The sequence below is a fragment of the Arabidopsis thaliana genome, chromosome 2 (assembly GCF_000001735.4).
Source record: "Arabidopsis thaliana chromosome 2, partial sequence".
In the NCBI taxonomy this organism is placed as follows: Eukaryota; Viridiplantae; Streptophyta; class Magnoliopsida; order Brassicales; family Brassicaceae; genus Arabidopsis; species Arabidopsis thaliana.
In genome coordinates this window covers 6510254-6533259 of record NC_003071.7, presented here as the reverse complement: position 1 = coordinate 6533259, position 23006 = coordinate 6510254, and the positions used below count along the sequence as shown (strand labels likewise).

The 23006-nt window shown below is 33.6% G+C and overlaps 2 protein-coding genes, 1 non-coding gene and 3 pseudogenes across 13 annotated transcripts; 3 read left to right on the top strand and 3 right to left on the bottom strand.

Annotated features, from left to right (window-relative positions):
- Positions 1-878: 878 nt before the first annotated feature.
- Positions 879-4435, top strand: AT2G15070 (annotated as a pseudogene; the record flags this gene model as incomplete). Its single annotated transcript has 1 exon — positions 879-4435.
- Positions 4436-4746: 311 nt separating this feature from the next.
- Positions 4747-8506, top strand: AT2G15060 (annotated as a pseudogene; the record flags this gene model as incomplete). The annotated part of the gene is made up of 1 exon: positions 4747-8506.
- AT2G00600 lies at positions 7317-9658 on the bottom strand. 6 transcript variants are annotated; one of them, NR_143644.1, is made up of 5 exons: positions 9365-9614; positions 9200-9246; positions 8909-9091; positions 8328-8416; positions 7317-8254 (listed from the first exon to the last, which is right to left on the bottom strand). It is a non-coding gene; the product is annotated as an uncharacterized misc_RNA (transcript). The 6 variants fall into 6 exon arrangements; NR_143641.1 differs by having other exon boundaries at positions 7802-8254; positions 8328-8413; positions 9360-9658; NR_143642.1 differs by having other exon boundaries at positions 9200-9614.
- Positions 9659-11710: 2052 nt separating this feature from the next.
- Positions 11711-14511, bottom strand: LTP (lipid transfer protein). 3 transcript variants are annotated; one of them, NM_001124849.2, is made up of 2 exons: positions 14014-14511; positions 11711-13381 (listed from the first exon to the last, which is right to left on the bottom strand). In NM_001124849.2, the coding sequence occupies exons 1-2, from the start codon at positions 14370-14372 to the stop codon at positions 13372-13374; spliced, it is 369 nt and encodes a 122-aa protein (NP_001118321.1). In that variant the 5' UTR covers positions 14373-14511; the 3' UTR covers positions 11711-13371. The 3 variants fall into 3 exon arrangements, with proteins under 3 accessions (NP_001118321.1, NP_973466.1, NP_001318227.1); NM_201737.3 differs by having other exon boundaries at positions 14035-14511; NM_001335447.1 differs by having other exon boundaries at positions 11711-14511.
- A 4281-nt stretch (positions 14512-18792) lies between these two features.
- Positions 18793-19566, top strand: AT2G15045 (annotated as a pseudogene; the record flags this gene model as incomplete). Its single annotated transcript has 1 exon — positions 18793-19566.
- A 1052-nt stretch (positions 19567-20618) lies between these two features.
- Positions 20619-22419, bottom strand: AT2G15042 (Leucine-rich repeat (LRR) family protein). Its single transcript, NM_001335446.1, has 2 exons — positions 20917-22419; positions 20619-20841 (listed from the first exon to the last, which is right to left on the bottom strand). The coding sequence occupies exon 1, from the start codon at positions 22200-22202 to the stop codon at positions 20925-20927; it is 1278 nt and encodes a 425-aa protein (NP_001318226.1). The 5' UTR covers positions 22203-22419; the 3' UTR covers positions 20619-20841; positions 20917-20924.
- Positions 22420-23006: the final 587 nt, after the last annotated feature.

The window sequence follows — 23006 nt, the reverse complement described above, 5'->3', positions numbered from 1 at the left end:
TTTTTGTTCCATAAAAATTGATGTAAGTTAATATTATTATTATTTTTAATAATAACAAATAGAGTGGAGAGAAGTAAAACTTATGATATTAAATTTACAAAAAAAATAATATAAATAATACAAAAGTTACTTTTTTTAATTTGTGTGAAAAACCCAAAACATCAAATTTTATGGACTCTTCAGGTTGGTACTCTTCAGCTTCTCAGTCACAGATCTGGTTCTAATTTGAGAAGGTTATGTTTCTTTTGTAATCGATTTAGGGTTTGCATTGTGAAATTTGTCTTGTTTGAGTTTCGATTTGGGGTTTTAATCACATTTAGGGTTTGATTTTCGGGTTTCTGAGATTTACGGGTTTCGAATTGGGGCTTTCGCTATCCGTTTCTCGAAGATTTCAATGGCTTCTTTTTGACATGTATGTTTATTTGAGATCGATTTATGTGGTTCATATACCAATTTTGAGTTTCATATAGCTTTGAACTTATACTATTCTCATGTATCGAATTGAGTTTCATATAGCTTTGATAGTGAGCATTCATTTGTATCGAATTGAGTTTCAAACAGCTTTGATAGCTTGTATTCACTTGTATCGATTAGAACTTGACTATTTTTGTGACTATTCACTTGTATCGAATTGAACTTGACTATTTATGTGATTCACTTGTATCGAATTGAGTTTATTTATGTGGTTCTTAGTTTGCATGTAGCTTTGAGTTTATTATAGAATTGAGTTTCATATAGCTTTGATAGCTTGCATTCACTTGTAGTGAATTTGAGTTTTTGAAATTTCTCTTTGTGTCTTTGATCTTGTATCTCTGTTAACTAATATATATATAAATATTATCATATATATGGGGTTGGAGCTTGTTGGTGTTTTAAAAATGGATAAGACTTGGGTATAGCTGCCAAGGAATAGCATTGAGTACGAGAAAGGAGCAACAACTTTTGTTTACGCATCGAGACTTTTGGGAGATCCTTCTGAAATGTTTTGTCCATGTATGGATTGCTGGAATCTGTGTCATCAACCAATTGATACTGTTTTGGAGCATCTAGTTATTAAGGGAATGAATCATAAATACAAGAGAAATGGATGTTGGAGTAAGCATGGGGAGATATGGGCTGATAAGTTAGAAGCTGAGCCTAGTAGTGAATTTGGAGCTTATGAGCTGATAAGAACAGCTTATTTTGATGGAGAAGAGGATAGTAAGGAGCCAGTTACAAAAGAAGAATCTTACTTTAGAGAGAAGTTGAAGGATGTTGAAACTCCATTATATTATGGGTGTCCCAAGTACACAAAGGTGTCTGCAATTATGGGGCTTTACCGCATTAAAGTAAAGAGTGGGATGTCAGAAAATTACTTTGATCAACTTTTGAGTTTAGTGCACGACATCTTACCAGGAGAGAATGTGCTTCCAACTTCAACAAATGAAATCAAAAAATTCTTGAAGATGTTTGGTTTTGGGTATGATATCATTCACGCATGTCCGAATGATTGCATCTTATACAAAAAGGAGTATGAGCTGAGGGATACTTGTCTTGGATGCAGTGCTTCCAGATGGAAAAGGGATAAACACACTGGTGAAGAGAAGAAGGGGATTCCAGCTAAGGTACTTTGGTATTTTTCCATCAAAGATAGATTCAAGCGAATGTTTAGATCCAAGAAAATGGTTGAGGACTTACAGTGGCATTTTAGCAATGCTAGTGTTGATGGTACAATGCGACATCCAATAGACTCTTTAGCTTGGGCTCAAGTGAATGATAAATGGCCACAGTTTGCTGCTGAATCAAGAAACCTTAGACTGGGACTTTCAACTGATAAGATGAATCCGTTCTCTATTCAGAACACTAAGTATAGTACCTGGCCAGTTTTGCTAGTTAACTACAACATGGCTCCAACAATGTGTATGAAGGCAAAAAATATTATGTTAACTCTTTTGATACATGGACCTAAAGCACCAAGCAATAACATTGATGTCTATCTAGCTCCATTGATAAATGACTTAAAGGATTTGTCGAGTGATGGTATTCAGGTTTATGACTCATTCTTTAAGGAAAATTTCACTCTTAGAGCTATGTTGTTGTGGAGTATCAATGACTATCCAACTTTAGGGACATTGGCTGGTTGTAAGGTGAAAGGAAAACAAACTTGTAATGTCTGTGGGAAAGATACACCTTTTAGGTGGTTGAAGTTCAATAGAAAACATGTGTATTTAAGCAATAGAAAACGACTCAGACCAGGGCATCCTTACAGGCGTAGAAGAGGCTGGTTTGACAACACTGTAGAAGAAGGGAAAACTAGTAGAATTCAAACTGGAGAAGAACTATTTGAAACATTATAGGATTTCAAAAATGATTTTGGAAGACCCTTGGAGAGAAACAACAAAAGAAAGAGATCAGATTTATGTGAAGATGATGAATATGGTGAAGACACACATCAATGGAGATGGAAGAAGCGATCAATTCTTTTTGAATTACCTTATTGGAAGGTAAATACTTCACCTTTTGAATTTTATCTTGAATTTTATCTTGATTGGCCCTAACTACTTATTGTTTGTATTGTAGGACCTCCCTGTCCGTCACAACATTGATGTGATGCATGTGGAGAAGAATGTGTCTGACGTCATTGTGTCTACGTTGATGCAATCTGCTAAATCAAAGGATGGCTTGAATGCACGCAAAAACTTGGAAGATATGGGAATTCGTAGTAACTTGCACATTCAGTTAAGAGGGAAGAGGACATACTTACTTCATGCGGCATTTTGGTTATCTAAGGATGAGAAAAAGAGATTCTGCAAAAGGCTGGCTAGGTTTAGAGGGCCGGATGGATATTGTGCCAATATCTCTAACTGTGTTTCTGTGGATCCACCAGTCATTGGTGGTTTGAAGTCTCATGATCATCATGTGCTCCTTCAGAACTTGTTACCTGTTGCTTTGAGAGGATTGCTGCCAAAAAGACCTAGAGTCGCTATAAGTAGATTAGGCCACTACTTCAACAGGCTGTGTCAGCGGGTCATTGACCCTGAGAAGCTAATCTCATTGGAGTATGAATTAGTTGAGACTATGTGCCAGCTGGAGAGGTAGTTTCCTCCATCTCTTTTTGACATCATGTTTCATCTACCAATTCATTTGGCTAGAGAGGCTCGCTTAGGTGGACCAGTCCACTTTAGATGGATGTATCCCTTTGAAAGGTATTGTCTATAACTTTTTCTATTAAGTTAATTACTTATATAAAATTTGGATATTGATCTAATCTTATTAACTTGCAGGTACATGAAAACTCTAAAGGCTTATGTGAAGAATTTTGCAACGCTTGAAGCTTGTATGGCTGAGGGATATTTAGCTGGAGAATGTATGGCTTTTTGCTTAAAGTTTCTACAAAACTCATTATCAGTTCCAGAAGTCGTTAACCGCAATGAAGGTGTTGATAGTAATTCACTTGTACTTGAAGGCAGACCACTGCATAAAGCTACACAAGTAACTCTTACGAGTAAAGAGCGAGACATAGCTCATAGATATGTTCTAATGAACATGGCCGTTATGGATCCATATGTTAAGTAAGTGATTCTAAATTATTTTCTGTCATTAATTATTTGACTGTCATTAACTTATATTCTAAACTATTGTGTAAAACTGATCACAACTTGCATTTAGAAGAACTCCAAGCTACTGATGCCAGATGTATGAAAAATGAAACGTTTTTATGGAAGACACATGCAAAAAAGTTCTCACAGTGGGTAAAGGAGAAGGTGAACATTTTTGAACTTAGTTGATTTTTCATTCATTGTGTTACTCTAATTATGATACATTTGTTTTTGTTCTCTACTAATAGATTCCTACAACCTCAAAGGAGAATTCAACCAAACTGAGATGGATGGCCTTTGGACCAAGGCATATTGCTCAATCATACAAGGGATTTGTCATTATGGACACGGATTTCATATAGACGACATGAAGAGGAAAACTCAAAACAGTGGGGTTACATATGAAGCATTTTCAATGTGTAAATCAAGTGCCAAAGATACTAGACAGCATGCTGATATAGTGTCATACTTTGGAGTGATAAAGGAGACCATCATGTTGGACTATCACATGTTCTAAGTTCCTATATTCAAGTGTCATTTGGCTAACAAAGGGAATGGATTCAAACAAGAAGACATATTCACTCTTGTCAATCTCCATTTAAACCAAACTGCTTTTCTTCAGGATCCATAAATTCTAGCTGCCCAAGCAAAACATGTCTTCTACTCTAGAGAAGACAATTCTTCACCTTGGTATGTAGTAATGAAGGCGACACCGAGAGGATATCATGAGTTAGAGACAGAAGAGGAGTTTGTTGAAGCATTAGTATCGATTCAGGAGAATGACGATTTAGGGAATGAATCATCTGATGATGATAGTTTCTGTGTTAGGAATGACTGTGAAAGTGTCTTAGTAATGGATTATTAGGACTGTAAAGGAGTCTTTGCGTGTTGGTTAATGGGAGTTTATGTGTTGGCATCTTATATGGGATGAGTTTTTGTGTTTGATAGTATTGATCAGTTTGGTGTGTTTCAGGTAAAGAATGTCTACTTTACAACATGAGAACCCACCTCGCCGTAGTAAGCGTATGCAAGGGATATAGTTGAGTTCTACTGTTGGATTAAAGAAACATAGAAAAGTAGGAAAACTATGGCAGAGAAAGCAGCCATAGGTCAACATCAACATGAGGATATAGCTATTGTTCTTGGTTCAGACTTGGTTGTAGAAGAGGAAGAGACTGAACAAGCAGCTGATGAAGAAGTCTAACCACCTTAACCAGCTGAAGAAGACCACCAACCACCTGAAGAAGAAGGAAATGAAGAAGAAATGGCTGCAAAGGAAGCTGGAACTGAAGAAGAGGGAACTGAGATTCACTCCACTGAAGAAACTCAAAGCCATCAATCCGCCACCAAGAAAAGGAAGACACGGGGACCAACTAGGATGCGTAAAATAGCAAAGCAACCTGACGAGAAGCTAGAAGTTGAATTTACTTCTCTGGGTGAACATGTAGGTAATGGATTAGTCACACTTTCATCTTTCCTTAGTGATATAACCCTATTTTTACCGGTTTTAGCTATGATTTAGATATAGGTTTTAGAGTCCTTTAGTTATTTCTAGAGTCTTTTCTAGTTTTTTTTCAGGTCTTTACATGTTTGAGATTCATTTGGAGATAATGGAGCATTATGGAGCAAAACAGACAACTTAAGCTACAGAAGCAATCCAGAGACAAAAATGCACGTAGGTGTCGAACGACACCACCCCTGGTGTCGAGCGACACCAATACCTGACGATAATTCGAAGACGCAACTTATTGATGTTTTGAAGATTTCCAAATTCGGCCCAAAACTTTCTCCTATGTCTAAAGAAGGCCCATCACGTGTTTTAGGTCATATATATAGTTTTAAAGGTCATTGTTTAGACCTAAGCTTGGAGAGGCTATTCTCTTTATCTCTTTTGTACTTTGGGAGCAAAACCCTGTGGAGACTCCCTTTAGAGAAGATCCTTCTAAACCTTAATCTCTTCTTGTTTTATTCATTGATTTCTTATTCAATCATGTTGTTTGCTTCATTCATCATGCTTGAGTAGTTTTCTTGTTAGGTTTAGGGTTTCTCATTAGGGTTATAGATGATTTAGTAGATTGCCCCCTTTCTAGGTTATCTGTAGAGTTCTTCATCTTGATTATTCTTATTGCTAGTTCTAGAGTAGCTAACTAGAACTTGATCTTAGATAATAGGTATGCCCACCATAGGTAATTGCTATTTAATCCCTCATAGATGAGCCTAGGCCTTTAAGAAAGAACAGGTAGGCTCATAGGAGGGCTCTGGTTTAGATACTAGGTGAACTTATCAAACTTGATAATAATGCATGCTTTAGTATAGGATTTCTCGGCTTCTCCGGTTATCTTAGCTTTAAGTATAGAGAGTTTCACGGAACACCACTGGTTACTCTAAAATCATAGTTTGAGTTCGAGAACGGTTCGACAACAACCTAGCTATTTCTATATCTCCTATCATCTATTTCCTGAGAATACCCTAAGCCTGACGCTTTTATTATCTTGTTTTCACAACTCACAATCTGCTATTGCTTACTTTCTGTTTCTTTTTATTTTATTTACTATTTTACTTAGTTTAATTCGATGCCATTAGTCTATTGCGTGACCCGAGAACTTTGTGAATTCGATCCCTAAGTGTTGTAACCAACCTCTTTATTTGAGAGAGTGGTCTTAGGATTAATTTGACTTATATCACTTGGTCCTCTTGTGAGAGAGCATGTACCTGTTCTGCTTCATGACTGGAGGCACCTACCTGATGAGACTAGGGACACACTCTGGGAAGAAATTCAAGTATATCATACTCATTTGCTGAGTTTAATCAATGCATGCTTGTGTTTAACTATGTATTTTCAATGTGTAGGGGAGGTTCAATTTGAAAGAAGATTGGCAAAAGGATGCTGTTTTTAAGCAGATGGGTTGTGTGTGGAGGTCTTCTAAGTCGAAGCTCACAACGAAAGTGCGTGCAGTGAAGAACAAAACGGATTTGCTTTCGCTAAAACCAAGTAACATACAATATGTGACGGCTTGGAATGCATGGGTGAAGAACAGGAAGACCTCTCTGCCTTCAAGGTTGTATAACTATTTTTAAATTGACATTTGGATATTTTAGAAGATGATTTGTTTTAATGGAAGTTACTTTTGTAGGAAATAAATGACAAGTACAGGATGTTGAGGAAGGCACAGATTCCACACACCACCAGCCGCAAAGGAATGATTCGCCTAGCCCATGAGATGGTATATGTCTACTCTTTAATCAATTAAGCTTGTGTAAATTGGTTACCATCAACTAATCACTATCATACTTGTAGAAAAAAAGAGTTCCAACCCTATATTGGTGACAAGAAGCAAGGTTTGGATAGCAGGTCATATACACTTAGATGGGAGACCTGTCAAGCCTGAATTTGCAGAGACCATTGTAAGACACTCATTTCACTTGCTTTCTTTTTTTTGTTTTGCTAGTACTTATTTTCATTACATTCTGGTTTCAGGAAAAAATAAATCTATTGATAGTGAAATGGACTCATCATCATTCACCGATCTTAAAGAAGATGCTGTGAGTCAAGTATTAGGTAAAGACAAGCCTGGAAGACTTAGAGGTATGGGCAGCGGAGTCACTGCAACTAAGTTAGCATTCATGTTAGCTAGAGACTCACATGTGGAGAAGCTTGAAGCTACTCAAGCTGATTTGCTGACAAAGCTTGAGGACTTGCAAAATGTAGTTAGTGGCTTAGCTGCCAAAAAGGTAAATTATCTAATTGAATACACTTGTGCTATTAAGCAAAATTGAATGTTTAAATGTCACAAATTCCATTGTTTTTTGTCAGGAACATGTTGAAGAGGTTTCTAAGTCTGAGGCTAGTAATGTTAGTGCATGAGTTCGATGTCAGCTACTTGATTGGTGTTCAGATGATGATGTTGTTGTAGGTGAAGGAGAATTCTGCTCTGCTAAACAAATGTACAAGATTGGTCGTATTCCACTTGGACGTAATGTTGCGGCTGTTATTGCGAAGTCAGTGTTAGACGCCACAGCTTCTTTGTGGAGGCCTACACCATCAGTTTTCACACTTGGTGAAGCTTTAAGGAACAAGATTGTCTGGCCTTTCGATAAGATCATTCTAGACAGTGATGTATCTTCCCCTTCTGAGAATCAGACTGCAGGATCTTCGGTAATGTCTTTTTCCCATCACTTGTCAATTATCTAGCTGAACCTAAACACTATACCCAATCACTTATTATTTATGCATCATGCTTTAGGCTAAAGATTCATCAACCGTTAAAATCATCATAATTGATTGGAATATGGCTGATTCTGTGGTTGGTGAGGGTCGATTGTGTTCAACAGACTGAAAAGAACTTGTGAACAATATGCCTCTTGGTCCTTCTGCTGCAATTGTTAAGGTTGAAAAGGTGTTTAACAAAGCCGCATATTTGTGGAGACCAAGTCTAGGAAAGTTTGTTATGGGAGATGTACTAAATGAGAACATTGCATGGCCACTTCATAGTATACAATATGTGAATTCATCTCCTCCACTGTATGAAACAACATCACCAGATAAAAGACCATCACCTCCACTGGTAAATTTCTGCACTTTAACTTACAGCCTAGAAAAGACCATCGCCTGAATGCTTGGTATTATTTTTGATTCTTGTAGAGCTTAAGTAACAGTACTGCTAGCACCATCAAATCTGCCAAGAAGAAATGCATCATGTTAGATTACAAGAACAGGAGAGAAAGAATAGCATAAGGAAGAGTATGTACCTCTAACCCTTCAGATACAGTCCATCATATGCCCCTAAGTCCAAATGCGAGCAAGGTATGTGTAGAAGTTTCAAAGATTGGAGATGCTGCTGTGTGGAGACCAAACTCTAAAATTCAAACCATTGTCGATGTAGTAGGTAGTATTGTGGCTTGGCTTACTGATAAAATCATGTTTGTGTAAACATTATGTGGTTTTTTTTGTTAAGTACCGATAAAATCATGTTTGGCTTTGACATTGAAATGTAATTTCGGATCTTGAATTTGATCTAATATGAATTTCCTTTCGAATTTTGAATTTATGATATAATATTTGAATAAATATTTATTTGATTAAAAAATAATTTATGACCTGGAATTAAATGGAGAAATATTGCATAATTAAAAATGTCATTATTTATAGATATTGCAATTAACTAAATGCTATTGTCTAATTATATGTAACAAATAAATATGCTATGTATAATAGTTATTTATATCAAAAACTAATCGCTATTAAATAATTAAATATTGCAGCAGTTAAAGCGCTGTAATAAATGAAATAATGATAGCATAACAAAAAAGCGCTACAATATATCTCTGACCTTTTATGACGGACGATGATAGAGCGTTTCTAATAACGTTATAGTATAATTAAATAGCGTTTTTTGAACGCTACCGATACTCCATATTCTTGTAGTAAAGCTACTATGCACATCTTTCTTGTATTACTAACTACTGCGCCAAATTTATGCCCGATCCCGAGTTTATGCGCCAAATAAAAAAAACTGTCAAACAAACAATCACTTGGTTAAATAACCAGTTCAATTAAGGACAAAACCTTTCACATGTAACATGTTCAAAAGTTTTCCCAAGTTCTCCATTATAAAACTCACCTTCCAGGACATAACCAGTTCTGTCCAACCTACTCTTATACTCAAACCTGAAAAACGTTTTAGATATAAAAGCTTATTAAGAAGATAAAGAAATGGAAAATATGAGAACCGAAAATTTATTAACATGCAGATCAATAGCATAAAATTGTCAAAAGATTACACCACCGACGATATGAAAGTGGATCAAATCACCACTGCATGTGGGGATACTCCAGGCGTCCTTGCCTTGGATTTTGCCATTTTGGAAAATATCAACCGAGGTAGGCCAGCGACAAAATCCAAAGATGTGAAAGTGGATCTTATCTCTTCATCTGAAATTTATAATATAAATTGACTTTTCTTTGAAAAAATCGTCGACTTCAGTGGCTGCTGCTTCCTGTAACAAGGAGTTCACATGATTGGATTGACAACTTATCCACATTCAGTTCATGTTATGAGAAATCTACTTAACATTTTTTAAGTATATTTTAAGAAATTCAATTGGATCGGATTTTTTTATTTGATTTTGATTCGAAAATCTTCAATCTGATATTCCATAATTGGTTTTTATTACCATTTTCTATCAAACAAATAATTAAAAATAAAATTAATTTGATTAACAATTTTAATATATATAATATCTCTAAATTAACCATATTTGTTATTTACCTTAACTAATTTCCTAAACCATCTTTACCTAATTTAAACATAAATATATGATTTTTCTTTCAAATTTATTGGATCTTATATTTAATTTATTTTGAATTTATATAAAATATAAATAGTTAACAAAATATTATATTTTTTCTTAATATGATGTAATTCAAAAAATTTAAAACGGACATATATTATTCAATTGATGAAGAAATAATATGTATCCCACATCGCTTAAAAAAATTGGACATTGGTTCAGAGCCATATTATAAAAAGAACCAAAATAATTCAAGTTACGAATAAGCAGAAAACTTGATTTATCAAGTGTCCAAAATTAAAGTGGTTATCCGGTTTATTTGGGTTTTTATTTATTTTAAATTAGAAACTTTACAAATATTTAAATATTTATTATAAATTTTTTTTATTATAAAAAATAGAAACTTTACAAAAATAGAATTTTTTTATTATAAAGTTTAGCTTTAATTTTTTAACAATCAAAATTCAATGATAAAGTTTGGGTCGATATTAAATTTATTTTGAAATTTATAAAAAAATGATAAAATTATGTTTAATTTCAAGGGACGGGGTTATATTGTGGGACAGGTTTGGCTACAACTCCGCTTCTTTTAATTATTATTTGGGTGGGTTTTCTTTATTCAAATTGGATTCTTATGTTGTATGATGTTGGGCTATTTAGCTAACTAGGCCTTGATGGTCATGTAATATTTTAATCCTCATTAGAACTCTACGTGTCACATATACATTACACTTATTTACACTATTTGTCAATCTAATAATACTTGCAAAATTTATAATTGAGAAAATAATAATACCATGTTACAAAAATAAGTTTATTTTGTTTATCTACTTAACAATTTTATTTTATCGACTTAACATTTTTGAAATACATATTTGCTCTTAAACTGAACAATATATATATATATATATATATATCTTTAAACAAAAATAGACACTAAAAAGATCTCAACAACAAATCTAAACAATATATATATATATATATATGTCTTTAAATTATAAAAAATCACATAAATATATATGGCATTCAAATTTTAATAATTATTTAAACAGGTTTTCTAAAATATATCAAAACCAAATATATTGAAGATAGAAAATACAAATAGGACATATATTAATTTTAAAGATACAAAATATTTAACAATAATTTTTTTTTTGTTGAAAAAATTCGATATAAAATCTAAATATAAATAGTATACAATTTTTCTTATTAGATTAAAATTGTAAATTGACTAGAAATATCTTAAATAAAAATATTATTAAAAATAAGAAAAGAACAATTTAATTTTTAGTTATCAGGGGACGGATTAATATTGCAGGATGGATTTAGATGAGACGGGTTTACATAGTAGAACATGTTTGGATGAGACGAGTTTATATAGTGCTATGAGTTTAGATGGGGCAGATCTTGATACCACGGGTGTATTCTTAGAATTAAATCAAATTACAACTATACAATACAAAACAAAACAAACAATAATAACATAACAAATACAATTTCAATTTTAAATTTTTAGTTACAAAAATACATTAAAATTCAACATTATATTATAAGTGTTAATCTTATTTGACATGTCTAAATGTTATTCTTCTTTGATACATTTAAATGTATAATTTTATTTGTGTTGTTACTAATTTACATATGTTCCACGGGTAAAATCTGAAAACACCAAAAGTTTCAATTATAAAATTTTATTTAAACAAAATATAAATAAAAACTAAAATATTATCATGTGGTATGGTCTATCACAAGTCAAATCCTAAAAGATAAAATAACATATATTAGACTTATTATGTAAACAACAAACAACAAATTCTGACTAATATCATAATTATGACTCAATAAAAAGCATATACAACCTTATCAATAATTATTAATCAACACAAACAACAAATTCTATTTTATGACAAAGAAAAATAATTAAAATATTTAACCCGCAGTATACTGCAAGTCATATCCTAGCAGTTTACATTTTTGTAACTAGAAAATAATAGTCCAATCCTCACTTATGGTGATAATGATTTGCTTTTTTTTCCTTTGTTTTTGAACCAATCATTGAAAACCTTTTTTATTTACGTATAATAAAATCTTCATTTTTGGTGTCTGCACCGACGAATAGGATTGTATTCTTAACGTATTTGGATGAATTCGTGACGATTAAGAATTTACTTTCTTCATTTTTTTTATTCAATGCCATTTGAATCTTAGGGTGAGTAGTTTAGTATTTACAAGATAAACTTTATCCGTATAATTCTATTTATGTAAATTTTCTTAACTTCGGTTTGGATTTCTAAAGTCTTAATTAATCACCTTAACTGTATGTGTTAACAGCCAAAAAAAATCCTTACTTAAATAAAGTTATCATTAGATTTATAACTGTTAGTAATTTATACTAAAAATGGGCAGCCAAAAAAAAGTCTATCTCCAAATACATTTTCACACCTACCATATATACCGTGAGTGCAAACACCGTTTGGATATAGTTACACATGGAAGGAGCCTCTTCTCACACCGACGAAAACCTTGGTCATGGAACCCTCTTCAATATCACTTAGTCTAATGACAGTGACAAATATATCGTTTAATGTTTCGTCTATGGATAATTCTTCGATAAATCATGTTATCACTTGTTCCAACTTGCTAACTAGCTTTGGTCTTCAAGTTCTCATAGATTTTTTGTCGAACTACTATAACTATGTTTGTGTAGCTTTTGCTTTAGCTTTTATTTCCTCTGTTTGTAACCTTATTATCCTTGTACCTTTGGTTATTTTGAACCTTATTCCATTGTGATGAATGAAAACAAATATTTGCACAAATAAAAAAAGAAGGAGCCTCCCGAAGGAATCCTTGTTTAGCAACGGCGGTGGACCTTTGCGGGATGAGCTAGAGAGGCGATTAGTGTGGAGGGTTTGCTGTTAACATTGCTCGATGCTCAACACCATTAACGGAAACTATGGAGAATGTACAATGGTCTATATATTGCTTGAGAGAAGAGAGTCGTGCACATTGATCTGAAAATTGACTCTAAAGTGGTTGTGGGGTTTCTCTAGACATGGATAGATGATTCTCATCCCATGTCCTTCTTGATATGTTTGTACCATGGCTTTATTTTAAACTACAATCACACTCCAATTACACTCCTCGACTTCCTATGATTTCATTAAATTTTTCAGTAAAACAAAATCGTTAAAAAATAAAATAAAAACAGATCCTAGTAAACCCGAATTCTGGACTTGAAGCTGAGAGTTACCCATTAAATTCAAAAATTCAACCACAAGACCATCTTATTTCACTGACATATGTATATGTGATTTCTTACAAATAATATATAAACCAATATTTAGGTAAAATTATTATTCAAAATTGAGAAAACTAATTTGCCAATTACTTTCCGATTTATGTCCAGTTAACTGGATCGGTAACTAGGCCTCTCTTTTTTACTATCTAACTATATATATTACTATATTAGAAATATCCGCTAGTAGCTTCATCTGACCGCCGATCACCTCACGCTGCAGCCACATACAATTCAACATAACACCGTTATTACAAGTTTCCAATTTTCTGAGTTAGGGGTTCGATATATACTTCCTTTTGCAAATTTGTTTTTTGGCAAAATTTTGTCTGTAGTAAAATAATTTGATGAGTACGTAAATTTTCCTTATTTCTTAAACCTCTTTAATTATATATATACTAGAATTATGCCACTGTTATGCAGAGTTAATTAAATATTAATTTATAAAATATATTAAAATATTTTGAGAATATCAAACATATGCATTAGTGTTATAAAAACAAAAAATTTGTATCAATATTACAAAATAATAATAAAAAAACAAAGAAACAGTTTTTAATTATTTAAAAGAACAGTTTTTTTTTTGTGTAAGGTGTGAAAGAAAACAGTGTTTGGAGATTGTAGAGATCATGTGGATGTGGAGAATAAGAACAGTTTTTAATTTTTGAAAAGGAACAGTTTATTTTCTTTATTTTATTTTTGTTTTGTCGTAAAGTGTAAAAGAAAAAGAAGAAGTAAAAGAGTAGAATTTGAGACTTATGCCACATGTCAAACAGAAAATGTATCAGTTATTGAAAAAGTGACTGTTGATTTAGTATAATTAGATGAGAAAGAGATTAACATATGTACGTGTTGCACTTGGTGTTGAACCTGATTTGGGTACTGTAAGGTATTTTGATTCCGCATCTCCTAGGAATCCCAGCAGCACGGTCAGCGTTGAGACCAGGGCCGACGTTTCTAGCGGCATTTTTAATGCAACGACATGCTTGCCGACGGTCTAGGGTTGTAAGGACCATGCCGTTAAGCTTTCTAACACCATTGCAGCACTGTGGGCCTGGGCTAGTGATACCACCATTGGTCAAGTAGCCAGTGCACGGTTTCAAATTGCTGTTAACTTCGCCACAGCTCAGAGCCGCCTTTGCTGTGATTGGACCGGCCGCAATCACGAAGACAAAGACCAAGCATCCTAACTTCATAAGACCAGCCATATATATCCTTTAGTTCCAGTAAATGGTTTCCAAAAGGAGATGGGTGATGAAGAGAGTTGTGGAGTGAGTGTTTTATATAGAGACGGAAATTGTTTTAAAAAATGTGTATGCGTTAGAGTATAGAAGAAAGGAGTAGTTGGTTGTTACTCTCATTTAATTTGAGGTACTCCCACTTATTTATTGATATTTCAATTTAACTTCTATATTTTCGGAAAGTGATAATTTTCTCAATATAAATTTTATTAACGTTTGTTCCCCTTTTTTGTATCTTACCTTTATTGTCATCTAATGTATTATGATCAGAGATATAAATTTAGTTATATTATTATATTTCAACATTCTATTGCGTATGAAATTACGGTGAAACTCTTTATGTAACTCTAATTTTATGTAACAGTTTCCACGAACAATAATTTTATAATTCAACTCTTTATGTAACATTAGGTTCTACAACGGACAACGGACTACGGACAACAGACAATGGTCATGCATGTATGACATCCAAGTGATAGATGATTGCTCGAATAATTAACTCAATACACTTAATCGCTAGACTGTATATTTGAGATCGATTTATAAGGACAAAAGATACTCTAAAAATTTCTGAAACTCGTTATGAGCTAAAACTAAAGAGGTTGTTTGTTTGGTTTTCAGAATTATAAATGAAAATGAAAATAAATAAAAGAATTAAACTTATGGATTGGAGATATTGGGTGTTAGGGTATTTCAAAAGACAAAAACTAGCAGAATAAACAAAACAGGAAATTCAATTATGAAGAACCGTTCTCAAACATAAACATAATTCTAGACTAACTTTCTCCCGAGATACTAGCCACTAAATTTGACTACTCGACTACTAAACTTTCGTTTGCAGTTTCCTAATCAAATTCGCATTAATGAATTGGTTTATTTAGTTCGCAATGTGTTCTAACGTCAACTTTCGATGGTTAGAAATACAATGATCAATTTATATTCATTCAGGTCTCTGTCGAACACTTTTAATGCATACAAAAACCTAATTTCTAAAAAGAAGTGATCAATCCTATTCTAGCATTAAAGACACAGAAAATGAATACCCCAAAGATTGAGAACTCTGTATAACAATTTAGTTACTAATTCATTGACTTTCTACTTAGAACCCTAAAATTCAATTGGAGAATTATTCACACATAGCAATAGAAATGAAGTAAAGAGATATGAAAGCAAACATAATTCAAATTGAATAAATAAGAAATAAGGGTTAGAAATCTTCTCCAAATTATCAAGAAGGATGAATCTCTAATCCCAAAGGTAGTAGCTTACAAAAATACTCTCCAAATGTTGCAGAAAAAGAAGCGTAAAAATAAAATTAGGTTTTGGGGTTTTTATAACTAATTACAGAAAATAGAAGATAAATCCGGTTAAGGAATACCGGAACCGTTCATCGTGAAGCCGAACCGATCGGTCTTCTGGTGGACCAATCGGTCAGGTGGTGGACCGATCGGTCCAACAATCTCTGCCGAATCAATGAAGCACTGACCAATCGGTCTGGCGGTGGACCGATCGGTCTAACCGTCTCTGCCCACCTCGTCAATGCACGGACCGATCAGTCTAACCGTCTCCTTGACTCCTTCTTTCTCCTCGGTTCAGCTTTTCTCATCCTTTTTCAAGCCAAACGAGGTCAAAACTATCCAATCTTTTCACTAGTACCTAAGACCTGTTAAAGACTCAAGACGCAACAAAAAAAGACGTAATACATGGACTACGACATGATAGATGACTCAAAACAAAGGTTAGACAAAGGACCTAAAATACCAAAAAAAACAACATATCAATAGACCTAATGTTCATGCAACACACAAGACTACAACATACGGCTCTACATGCATTCCTCTAGAACCTCCGATAAATTTTCCTCTAGAACCTCCGATAATCTGCAAGAAGATGCACTTTTTGGTAATCTAATTCTAAACATTTGGTGTAAATCCTTTAAACCCCTATCCACTGGGTTAATTGGCTTCCACAAAAGATATATATATGGATAACTTGATAGTTATTTTCAATTGAAATTAAACTCTGATTGATAACATATGAACAATAGAGTTTTATCTATCTAAGGAGGGTGTATTGAAAGTGGAATTTTAAGAGATTTGTGTAGAATTTATAAATTCTATGTTATTCAAACATGAATTCTAAAAAGTCTCATGAAATTCGAATCACTTTAAATTCTAATTTGAATACACCCCCTAAAAGTTGGAGTTATTTGTCTATCAAACTGTTTAAATGTGATTTTAAATAACCAATAATATTATTCCATATCAGCATTCTAAAAACTTTCGACGGTTAAATTTGGAAAGTTTATTAATTCTATATTAGTAGTGTTGTTCATACCAAAAGAAAATATACATGTAAAATAATAAATTTTAAGATGCTTTATATGAAATATCTATTTTAAAACCTCAAAGAAGTAGAAATTGTAGGAATGACATTGTGAAACATATATGAACCCATATTACTCCCTCAATCTTTGATAACACCAAATTTTACACGTTTTAAGCCCTTATTTTCCATACATTTAGTTTGGTTTCATGCTTCTTTTTATGCATTCATAGACCTTTTTCTCCCTTTTCATGTTTTGCATAGCATTGCATGGCATATCTGCATATGGAGTGTTTTTTAGGTAAAACAAGTGCTTTTGAACCTATTTTGGGAGTTTTTGGAACTAAGAAGTTGAGCTCGGGGTCTATGCACAAGATGTGATCGATTGGTCAAGCTAAAGAGATGCCTCACGAAGAAATGAAGCTATGCTTGAGATCTATGCACGGGATAAGGTTGAGTGGTACATCAAAAGCCGCAACAGTGTAACAGTTACAGCAGAAAATTAGAAGCCATTTTGGAAGATTTGTGTTAAGCTCGACCTTTTTGCTCGGTCGTGCATGTCGAGCAAGTGAAGAAAAAGTAAATCTTGAAGATTTGCACCTGCTCGACCTTAGGTTGAGTTGGACCAAACCGCCTCTCTATTTTGTCTTCTAGCGAATTAGGTCAACCTAGTATTTGCTATAAATAGACCCCTTCCCTTTACCTAATGGAAATTCCTTTTTTATTTCTTTTGTTCTAGAGATTTCTTTGCCTCTTTTGTAAAAATCATAAATATGTTCCTTTAATTTCCTATTGAATCTTTAAGTTTTTGCAATAATTTTTTCTACTACAAAGTTGTTTACCTTGCTTAAATCTATTGCATACTAAGTTTATAATGATTTTTGGGTTTTATGATTTTTCTGAGTTTTGTTCTATGTTGCTCCTCATTGTTTTTGAGTAGTGTTCTTCAGAGTTCTTGAGGATGAGTTAGGTTTAGGTGGATTCCTCTGTTTCTTTAGCTAGCTAAGTGTTTAATGCATGATTCCCTTATGGATTAGGAGTTCTTAGTGCTATTTCCTTTCTGATCAACTAGAGATTGATCTCAGACTTTCTACACCCAAAATGTGTTTGATGAAATGTCTGAACCAACTAATTCCTGAGATTTGTAGATTCTAACCCAATAGATTGGATGTTTAGACTGCTTATTGACTTTAATAGATTGTTGTTTAATGCGTGCTTTGCTATGTTTCATCAATGAGAATTGAGATGGTAAAGTTATGAGGATCATTGTCACGAGAGTGTATTGATCTGATTATGAATCTATTGTCTAGGAATAGCTTGATTGAGTTTGTTAGTTAGCTAAATGGATTTAGGAGTCCACTAGAACCAACTACCCCACTCTTAAGAGCTCGGCTTCGCTTAGATTGATTGAATTTCGTGTTGTTACTCATCTGCTCATTTTCTTTTGTTCATTTGCTCGTTTTGTTTAATTCATCTACTCAACTTAATTTGCTCAACGTGTTTGCTCGACCTGCATGTTCAATGCTCGGCCGAGCATCTTTTCTTTTCTCTACTTAGTTTATTATTCAAGTTTATGCATTGATAGTTCATGGTCTGTAGTTTACTTCTTACTTTCATCACTCATGTTCTTTAATTCCTGCTTAGTATAGTTTTGTTAGTTTCTTGCATGATCACTTAGGTTGTTAGATAATTCAAATCATCTAGACTTGGCTTGACTTAGTACATGATTGCATCGTTATTATAGGAAACTTACCTAATTAGATTGACACCCTACTATCAATCTTTTAGTTTTATTTAGTTGACAATATTACTTTTTACAAGAGTCTACATGTAATCATATATTAGGGCAATTTAGGATTATGGTCACCAATCATAAAATATCTGAATTTAATTATTAAAAGACACAAAAAAACATATTTGCTATAAAATGATAATATTTCATTAAAACTTTTTCCACCACATGTAAGCTTTTTTCATGCTCAAATATTTCAAAGGTGAAATGAAAAATGAAAATTTATTCTTACATAAAATATTTGTAACTGAATAGAACATAACAACGTTTATCATATGTTTCGTTTTATACAAAGAGATCTTCGATCCCAGATAATAATTTTATACATAATATTTTACATGAATAGTTTTAAGCACGCACAAAGTCTGGGCTGTAGTCTAGTTTATTATAAATTTATTTAAATCATTGATATCCATAAACAACACTTGCCACATATACCAAATCATAATTGTCCAAATCATCTAGTGTAAAACATTAGGTGGGAATAGTAAAATAGTAAACTCATAATTGTCCTTGAGCGTAATCATCTAGTGTAAAACATTTCAATGACGATGGGAACGTCCTGGCTTGATTAATATGTTCTGCCCTTTTTGCGGAGCTTTGGGGAATGTATTATGGGTTGTATTTGGCATGGGAGAAGAAGGCTTCGAGAGTGGAATTGGAGGTTGACACGGAGATGGTTGTCGGGTTTTTACGGACAAGGGTTAGTGAGTCTCACCCATTATCGTTCCTAGTACGCTTGTGCTATGGTTTCATTTCGAAGGACTGGATTGTCCGCATTGTTCATGTGTATAGGGAGGCGAATCGTCTTGCTGACGGTTTGGCGAACTATGCGTTTTCTCTTTCCGTATGTTTTGATTATTTTGATTCTTTGCCAGATTGCGTGTGTTCGATCTCGGCTGCTGATACTAGTGGAGCTACAAGCTCACGACATGTTGTAGTGTAATTGTTATTTTTTTCTTTAATTAAACACTGTCTCCCTCACTTCACCAAAAAAAAAATTAGGTGTGAGAATATTAAAATAATAAAATAATTGAATCTTTCCGTTAATCAAAGTTATCCAAAAAACTTAAATTGCAATCAGTAAAACTTCTATAAATTGATACTCGATAAATTAATAATCTCTATAAAATAATAAATTCTTTCAATCCCGAGTTGGTACTAGAGTAAAATAGTGACACAAATCAATAAATTAATAAGATAATAATTTTTTTGAAAGTCCTAAGTAAATATATGGTCCATCAATATCATAAATTAATAATTGTATAAATATATCAATTATATATATATATATATATATATATATTACAATTATATATATACATTACAATTATATATATACATTATATGTAAGAAATTTCTTTGAAATATATTTCTAATATGTTTTTGCTTAAATTTGTATTTATTCTTATTTGAAATTTAGTTTTAGTATTTTACAATATCAAAAAAAATTTGGTGTTGTTTTTTAATCATGATATTATTTTTTCTTGTAATTGATTCTTGAAAGATATCTTATATAAAGAAAAAATCTTATAATTTTTTTTAAAAAGTTAATAAATTAGGAAAATCTCTCTATAAATTAATAAATATTAGTTGACAAATTTTTTTTAATAAATATTAATTTATCAATAGATTAAAACCTTTATAAATTAATAAAATTTTGCAGTCCCAACATTATTAATTGATAGAAATTATACTGTATTTTGAGGTTCGTTTCTACAAAGCTAATATTTAATTTGATTACGATCACGCACCTAACAATATTGGTTGGTGCTGAATAAATATAACTCATTGGGCATAGAATTAACATATACAGTAGTTGCTGGCTCCACTTGATTTATGGATTGAAAAGACATCGTTTGTTTAGGAAGATATTTGGTCAATTCCAATCATTAATCAGAGCCAGTTATCAGGTTGTATTTAGATGCCAACGATCAAATTATCAAATATAATATTTTTCATGATAATACTTTTTCCACCCTAGTGAGAAGCATCTCGTTCTCCAAACAGTTATAAACATTTAGATATATGATGATTGGATTGAAGATTTTTGTTGGTTTTACGTTGTTTTGATGCATCATGTTGTTCACATGGAGTAAATGTGAAATCAACTAATCTTTTTACTGAAAACATGGATATATAAATAAATATGAGGAGAGAACATATAACAGAAATTCACAACAACTAAAATTTTAACCATGATAATATTTGTAATTAGATTTCTTTTTTTCCACGCTTCTTTCTCTAATCTCTACATATCGTCTGATGTGGTTGCTTTTATCTTCTTCTTCAATGATTCTTCAGCTTGGGTTGAAGATACTATACAAACAAAGAATGATTAATACATCCACCAAAATTATTATAGTTTCAATTTTTCCAAATTAAGAACAGTACCTCTTTCATTAACGAGTTGTGCTGCTTGTGCTTCTGCTTTTGTTTTTGCCAAAAACGTTCATGAACCACTCTGGTTTGTAGCAAACCAATATGTATCCCATCATCAATCCAAAGGCAATACCAGGTATGAATCCAATTGTAGCTGCTATCCAACTTATCACCTCTTCTTCATCTTCTTCTGATCCTGGCATTTCGGACTCTTGCATTGTTTTCCCATGGATATCACAAACTTTCTCAAGTGAAGGGCCAAAATGTCCTGCATTCTCCTCGAAAGAAGAGCAATTCTGTGTTAGAAACTGAGTGCCCCCTGGTAATGGACCCACAAGCTGGTTATGGGAGAAGTTCATGTACGCAAGGTATGAGAGATCCCCTAGGTCTTGTGGAATGTCTCCTGAAAGCTTGTTTTGAGCAACATCTAGTGATTCGAGCTCTCTTAGTTTTCCCATTGAAGATGGGATGTGGCCAGTGAAAGTATTGCTTGACAAGTTGAGCACATGAAGCTCTTTTAATAGACCAATGGACTTTGGAATCTCTCCTTCAAATTTGTTTCTCGAAAAGTCTACTGATGTAAAGATTTTTAGGATACGTACCATCTCCATTTCTAGGCCTTTATTCATCACAACTATTGAATCACTGTAATAGCTTGTACCCATGTACTCTCCATTAAACTGATCTTCATTTTCTCCAAGTAAAAACATTACCGTCCAATTTACAAAGAAATCTGATGGCAAAGTTCCGTTGAAGTGGTTATGGGATACGTCGATGATTCGCAAGTTAGGAAACCTGGTTTGTTGCATCGGTCCATGGAATGCATTTGAACGAAGGACAAGAACTTGTAGCTCTTCTAGAGAACTCAACCAGAAAGGAAATGTATCATTTATTTTGTTGTTTTCCACATTAAGAACTTCAAGAGAAGAGATACGAACCAAAGATCTTGGAAGCTTTCCCACTAGTTGGTTATGACCGACGTCAAGCGACTTTAAACTTTCAGATATATTCTCTGGAAAAACTCCACTAAGATGATTCTTTCTTAGATGTAGAGCTTGAAGAGTACTACTGAAATTTCCCATGCAACGTGGGATTGAACCATTGAATTTGTTGTCACATAAATCATTGCTAGAGAGCGCAATGCACATATGAAAGCTGGAAGATTTCCCGTGAAATTGTTGTTGGCGCCAGAAAAATAATTCATAGATGGTTGCCAGGATGAAGGTACCATTAATCTTTGGAAACCGGTGAAAGTGTTGTTGGAAAGATTCACGTAGTCCAAAGTTGGTAGCGTCCATAACCAGCCAGGTACTTGACCATTAATCTTGTTGTTGGAAATGTCTAAAATCTCCATTGTTTGTTGGGTTCTTAGGAACTCTGGGAACTCAGTGACACCGCATCCGGACAAGTTAAACCGCGATAACAATAGAGGATTTGTGAGACCCAGTCCCGGACGTCTCGGTGTCCGGCGACCGTGTACTCAAGTTTGCGCCTCTTCCCGGCCTAACCTCTTAATTTTTCGCGATTAACCATAGAATTGCCTTTACGAGGCTAAATTCTATAATCGCTTTCTTATTACACAGCGGAAGTCTTTCTAACCTTGGTTTAATTCTAACCAACTCTTGTACCAGTTTCATCGTCTTGTCCCTTAGACTTAGATCGATCCTATCCTTGGTCAAAACATGCATATTGTTCGCTAACCATTCTAGGCCTAACAATCGCATATTCCTTTATCCTATTTTCTCGGTCAATTCCCAAACGTCTACCTTAACTAATAAGTTAGATCGTTACATACCTTGGCCAATATGCGAATTTGATTCCTTAGCCCGTTTGTCGCCTTACTCCATTCGTTCAATGACTCGTATCCGATCGTGAATTGATGAACCAATCCCTATCGTTACTTAGCCATACAACCAACCAACCCCACTGGTCTAAGTACAACGATAGAGATTGGGGATCGTACGATTCCCTTGGTTCACGATGGCCGAATCAAGCTCTTGGCTTATTGGTCCATCCGTTCTCCAAACGTACGCCCCTCCGGCTACATGGTGGACGATTGAGCCCTCGGCTTATCGAACCATCCATGTTTCCGATCTGGTCGT